Source organism: Coregonus lavaretus (assembly GCF_964263955.1).
Source record: "Coregonus lavaretus genome assembly, chromosome: 14".
In the NCBI taxonomy this organism is placed as follows: domain Eukaryota; kingdom Metazoa; phylum Chordata; class Actinopteri; order Salmoniformes; family Salmonidae; genus Coregonus; species Coregonus lavaretus.
Window position 1 is genome coordinate 1,824,783 of NC_140001.1, and position 6,000 is coordinate 1,830,782.

Genomic DNA, 6,000 nt, shown 5'->3' on the forward strand with positions numbered 1-6,000 from the left:
ACCAGAGTAAGTCACCCCCCTGTCACCAGAGTAAGTCACCCCCCTGTCACCAGAGTAAGTCACCCCCCCGTCACCAGAGTAAGTCACCCCCCTGTCACCTGAGTAAGTTACCCCCCTGTCACCAGAGTAAGTCACCCCCCTGTCACCATCCCTCCAGACATGCAGAGTAAGTCACCCCCCTGTCACCAGAGTAAGTCACCCCCCTGTCACCATCCCTACAGACATGCAGAGTAAGTCACCCCCCTGTCACCAGAGTAAGTCACCCCCCCGTCACCAGAGTAAGTCACCCCCCCGTCACCAGAGTTAGTCACCCCCCCTTCACCAGAGTAAGTCACCCCCCCTTCACCAGAGTAAGTCACCCCCCGTCACCAGAGTAAGTCACCCACCCGTCACCAGAGTAAGTCACCCCCCGTCACCAGAGTAAGTCACCCCCCCGTCACCAGAGTAAGTCACCCCCCGTCACCAGAGTAAGTCGCCCCCCGTCACCAGAGTAAGTCACCCCCCTGTCACCAGAGTAAGTCACCCCCTGTCACCAGAGTAAGTCACCCCCCTGTCACCAGAGTAAGTCACCCCCCTGTCACCAGAGTAAGTCACCCCACTGTCACCAGAGTAAGTCACCCCCCTGTCACCAGAGTAAGTCACCCCCCTGTCACCAGAGTAAGTCACCCCCCCCGTCACCAGAGTAAGTCACCCCCCCGTCACCAGAGTAAGTCACCCCCCTGTCACCTGAGTAAGTCACCCCCCTGTCACCAGAGTAAGTCAACCCCCTGTCACCATCCCTCCAGACATGCAGAGTAAGTCACCCCCCTGTCACCAGAGTAAGTCACCCCCCTGTCACCATCCCTACAGACATGCAGAGTAAGTCACCCCCCTGTCACCAGAGTAAGTCACCCCCCCCCGTCACCAGAGTAAGTCACCCCCCCGTCACCAGAGTAAGTCACCCCCCCGTCACCAGAGTTAGTCACCCCCCTGTCACCAGAGTAAGTCACCCCCCTGTCACCAGAGTAAGTCACCCCCCTGTCACCAGAGTAAGTCACCCCCCTGTCACTAGAGTAAGTCACCCCCCTGTCACCAGAGTAAGTCACCCCCCTGTCACCAGAGTAAGTCACCCCCCCGTCACCAGAGTAAGTCACCCCCCTGTCACCAGAGTAAGTCACCCCACTGTCACCAGAGTAAGTCACCCCCCTGTCACCAGAGTAAGTCACCCCCCTGTCACCAGAGTAAGTCACCCCCCCCGTCACCAGAGTAAGTCACCCCCCCGTCACCAGAGTAAGTCACCCCCCTGTCACCTGAGTAAGTCACCCCCCTGTCACCAGAGTAAGTCAACCCCCTGTCACCATCCCTCCAGACATGCAGAGTAAGTCACCCCCCTGTCACCAGAGTAAGTCACCCCCCTGTCACCATCCCTACAGACATGCAGAGTAAGTCACCCCCCTGTCACCAGAGTAAGTCACCCCCCCCGTCACCAGAGTAAGTCACCCCCCCGTCACCAGAGTAAGTCACCCCCCCGTCACCAGAGTTAGTCACCCCCCTGTCACCAGAGTAAGTCACCCCCCTGTCACCAGAGTAAGTCACCCCCCTGTCACCAGAGTAAGTCACCCCCCTGTCACTAGAGTAAGTCACCCCCCTGTCACCAGAGTAAGTCACCCCCCTGTCACCAGAGTAAGTCACCCCCCCGTCACCAGAGTAAGTCACCCCCCTGTCACCAGAGTAAGTCACCCCCCCCGTCACCAGAGTAAGTCACCCCCCTGTCACCAGAGTTAGTCACCAGCTAGTGTTGGAGCTAGGCTAGTTTTCCAGAAATTCTTTGTTTCCGTAATCAAGCGGGAATATTATTGGAAGGAAATCCTGCAACCAGTATTTCTGGAAAACCTGTGAATTTCCTGAATTTTGCAATCCTAGTTGGAGCTTTGACCTCTTTGTCCTGCCGATCAAACAATGTCTGGTTATATGTCTGGTTATATGTCTGGTTATATGTCTGGTTATATGTCTGGTTATATGTCTGGTTATATGTCTGTGATGCTTTGAGTTCAGAGGAGGAGAGTGAAACAATCTTTTCCCCTCTCATCTAGGTCTGGATCTGTTCTCACTGATCCAAGGTGACCGGCAGCATTACAGAGCTCCCATGTTCCTGGATAACCTGCAGGCTGTGCCCACTAGCGCCGCCCTGGTGTCCTCTTCTAGCCAGTACGAGCCCAGCTCTCACCACACTTCCACCTCTTCCTACGAAACTGGGGTTATTACCGGGGGAGGGGGAGGGTCCAACAGCATCTCAGACATCATCTCATTGGACTGATTCTCTTATCACTCAAAGGATCCTCCTATCAGAAGCCTTCAATGGCTGTGTCCGAAATGGTATCTTAATCCCTACATAGTGCACTACTTTTGGCCGTCCAGCCACTATATAGGGAATAGGGTGCCATTTGGGACACAGTCTCTGTCCACTGGGCCAGCGAGATCCCAGAGCTAGTGGTCTCCTTCCCTTCATCTGCATTGGCGTCTGGATGCCAGTAACAGTAAAGTCGGGACACCGTGAAGTTGGGACACCGTAAAGTTGGGACACCGTAAAGTTGGGACACTGTAAAGTTGGGACACTGCAAAGTTGGGACACCGTAAAGTCAGGACACAGTGAAGTCGGGACACCGTAAAGTCGGGACACCGTAAAGTTGGGACACTGTAAAGTCGGGACACAGTAAAGTCGGGACACCGTAAAGTTGGGACACTGTAAAGTTGGGACACTGCAAAGTCGGGACACAGTAAAGTCAGGACACAGTGAAGTCGGGACACCGTAAAGTCGGGACACCGTAAAGTCGGGACACCCTAAAGTCGGGACACCGTGAAGTCGGGACACCGTAAAGTCGGGACACCGTAAAGTCGGGACACCGTAAAGTCGGGACACCGTGAAGTCGGGACACCGTAAAGTCGGGACACCGTGAAGTCGGGACACCGTAAAGTCGGGACACAGTAAAGTTGGGACACAGTAAAGTTGGGACACATTATTTTATTTCACCCGGCCCCTGCTTTGTTAGGTCAGTGCTGATGGAAGGAAAAGATAGTTGGGAGGCACCCCACCCACAGACTCCAGCTGGTCTCACTGAGCTGGTCTCACTGAGCTGGTCTCACTGAGCTGGTCTCACTGAGCTGGTCTCACTGAGCTGGTCTCACCAGCTAATGAGGAAGAGAAGAGAAGGGGAGGGGCTTTAACATGACACTTGACTTTTACCACCTGTCTGTCTTCACTTTATTGCTTTTTCTATTGGATGAACTGACATGGAAGCATTCAGCAGGAGGCGGGACAATGGCTATGGTTGACGGTGTCGATTGGTTGAAGCGGCTGCTTTTCAGTAGCTAGGGGAAGTTATCCCAAGGCAGCTCACTGTTGTACTACTAACTAATTAGGGGTTCAAGCAGCGACGCTAGGTAAAACCCCATTGTACTGTGAGTTCAGTGAGTATTCATACCCCTTGACATATTCAAATCAAATCAAATTTTATTTGCCACATGCGCCGAATACAACAGGTGCAGACATTACAGTGAAATGCTTACTTACAGCCCTTAACCAACAGTGCATTTATTTTTAAATAAAAAAGTAAAATAAAAAAACAACAAAAAAGTGTTGAGAAAAAAAGAGCAGAAGTAAAATAAAATAACAGTAGGGAGGCTATATATACAGGGGGGTACCGGTGCAGAGTCAATGTGCGGGGGCACCGGCTAGTTGAGGTAGTTGAAGTAATATGTACATGTGGGTAGAGTTAAAGTGACTATGTATACATAATTAACAGAGTAGCAGCAGAGTAAAAAGATGGGGTGGGGGTGGGGGGGCAGTGCAAATAGACCGGGTAGCCATGATTAGCTGTTCAGGAGTCTTATGGCTTGGGGGTAGAAGCTGTTGAGAAGTCTTTTGGACCAAGACTTGGCGCTCCGGTACCGCTTGCCGTGCGGTAGCAGAGAGAACAGTCTATGACTAGGGTGGCTGGAGTCTTTGACAATTTTTAGGGCCTTCCTCTGACACCGCCTGGTATAGAGGTCCTGGATGGCAGGAAGCTTGGCCCCAGTGATGTACTGGGCCGTACGCACTACCCTCTGTAGTGCCTTGTGGTCGGAGGCTGAGCAGTTGCCATACCAGGCGGTGATGCAACCAGTCAGGATGCTCTCGATGGTGCAGCTGTATAACTTTTTGAGGATCTGAGAACCCATGCCAAATCTTTTCAGTCTCCTGAGCCATGTTAGAGGGCTGTAAAACAGCAGCCATGAATCTAATCAAATAATTTGTCTAATATTTCCACATTTTGTTGTTACAGCTGAAATTCAAAATGGATTTAATTGATTGTTTTTCTCACCCATCTACACACAATACTCCATAATGACAAAGTGAAAACATGTTTTTAAACATTTGTGCAAATTTGTTGAAAATGAAATACAGAAATACCCCTGAGTCAATACATGTTAGAATCAAATCAAATCACATTTTATTGGTCACATGCGCCGAATACAACAGGTGCAGACATTACAGTGAAATGCTTACTTACAGCCCTTAACCAACAGTGCATTTATTTTAAACAAAAAAAGTAAGAATAAAACAACAACAAAAAAAGTGTTGAGAAAAAAAGAGCAGAAGTAAAATAAAGTGACAGTAGGGAGGCTATATATACAGGGGGGTACCGTTGCAGAGTCAATGTGCGGGGGCACCGGCTAGTTGAGGTAGTTGAGGTAATATGAATCACCTTTACACCTGTGAGTCTTTCTGGGTACGTCTCTTAAGAGCTTTCCACACCTGGATTGTAAAATATTTGCACATTATTCTTTTAAAAATTCTTCAAGCTCTGTCAAATTGGTTGTTGATCATTGCTAGACAGACATTTTCAAGTCTTACCATAGATTTTCAAGCAGATTTAAGTCCAAATTGTAACTCGGCCACTCAGGAACATTCACTGTCTTGGTAAACAACTCCAGTGTATATTTGGCCTTGTGTTTTAGGTTATTGTCCTGCTGAAAGGTGAATTAGTCTCTGTGTCTGTTGGAAAGCAGACTGAACCAGGTGTTCCTCTAGTCTCGGTGTCTGTTGGAAAGCAGACTGAACCAGGTGTTCCTCTAGTCTCGGTGTCTGTTGGAAAGCAGACTGAACCAGGTGTTCCTCTAGTCTCGGTGTCTGTTGGAAAGCAGACTGAACCAGGTGTTCCTCTAGTCTCGGTGTCTGTTGGAAAGCAGACTGAACCATGTGTCCCTCTGGGATTCTGCCTGTGCTCTATTCTGTTTGTTTTTATCCTCCCAAACTCCTTAGTCCTTGTCGATGACAAGCACACCCATAACATGATGTAGCCACCACCATGCTTGAAAATATGGAGAGTGGTACTCGGTGATGTGTTGTGTTGGATTTGCCCCAAACATAACACTTTGTATTCAGGACATAACGTTTCTTTCTTTCCCACATTTTTTTTGCAGTATTACTTTAGTGCCTTATTGCAAATAGGATGCATGTTTTGGAATATTTTTTATTCTGTACAGACTTCCTTCTTTTCACTCTGTCAGTTAGGTTATTATTGTGGAGTAACTACAATGTTGTTGATCATCCACAGCCATTAAACTCTGTAACTGTTTTAAAGTCACCATTGGCCTCATGGTGAAATCCCTGAGCGGTTTCCTTCCTCTCCGGCAACGGAATTAGGATAGACGCCTGTATCTTTGTAGTGACTGGGTGTATTGATACACCATCCAAAGTGTAATTACACTGAACAAAAATATAAAACGCAACATGTAAAGTGTTGGTCCCATGTTTCATGAGCTGAAATAAAAGATCCCTGACATTTTCCATACGCACAAAAAGCTTATTTCTCAAAAATGTTGTGCACAAATTTGTTTGTATCCCTGTTAGTTAGCATTTATACTTTGCCAAGATAATCCATCCACCTGACAGGTGTGGCATATCAAGAAGCTTTAAACGGCATGATCATTACACAGGTGCACCTTGTGCTGGGGACAATAAAAGGCCACTCTAAAATG

The 6,000-nt window shown here is 48.7% G+C and overlaps 1 protein-coding gene across 1 annotated transcript in view; it reads left to right on the forward strand.

Moving 5' to 3' along the window:
* Positions 1 to 2,868, forward strand: part of LOC311141913 (E3 SUMO-protein ligase PIAS2-like) — a 43,259-nt gene extending 40,391 nt beyond the window's left edge. The window contains exon 13 of the mRNA XM_084177427.1: positions 2,073 to 2,868. Within this exon, the coding sequence (XP_084033553.1) occupies positions 2,073 to 2,296 (224 nt within the window). The 3' untranslated portion in view covers positions 2,297 to 2,868. The remainder of the gene's footprint in view (positions 1 to 2,072) is intronic.
* The last annotated feature ends 3,132 nt before the right edge of the window (positions 2,869 to 6,000 follow it).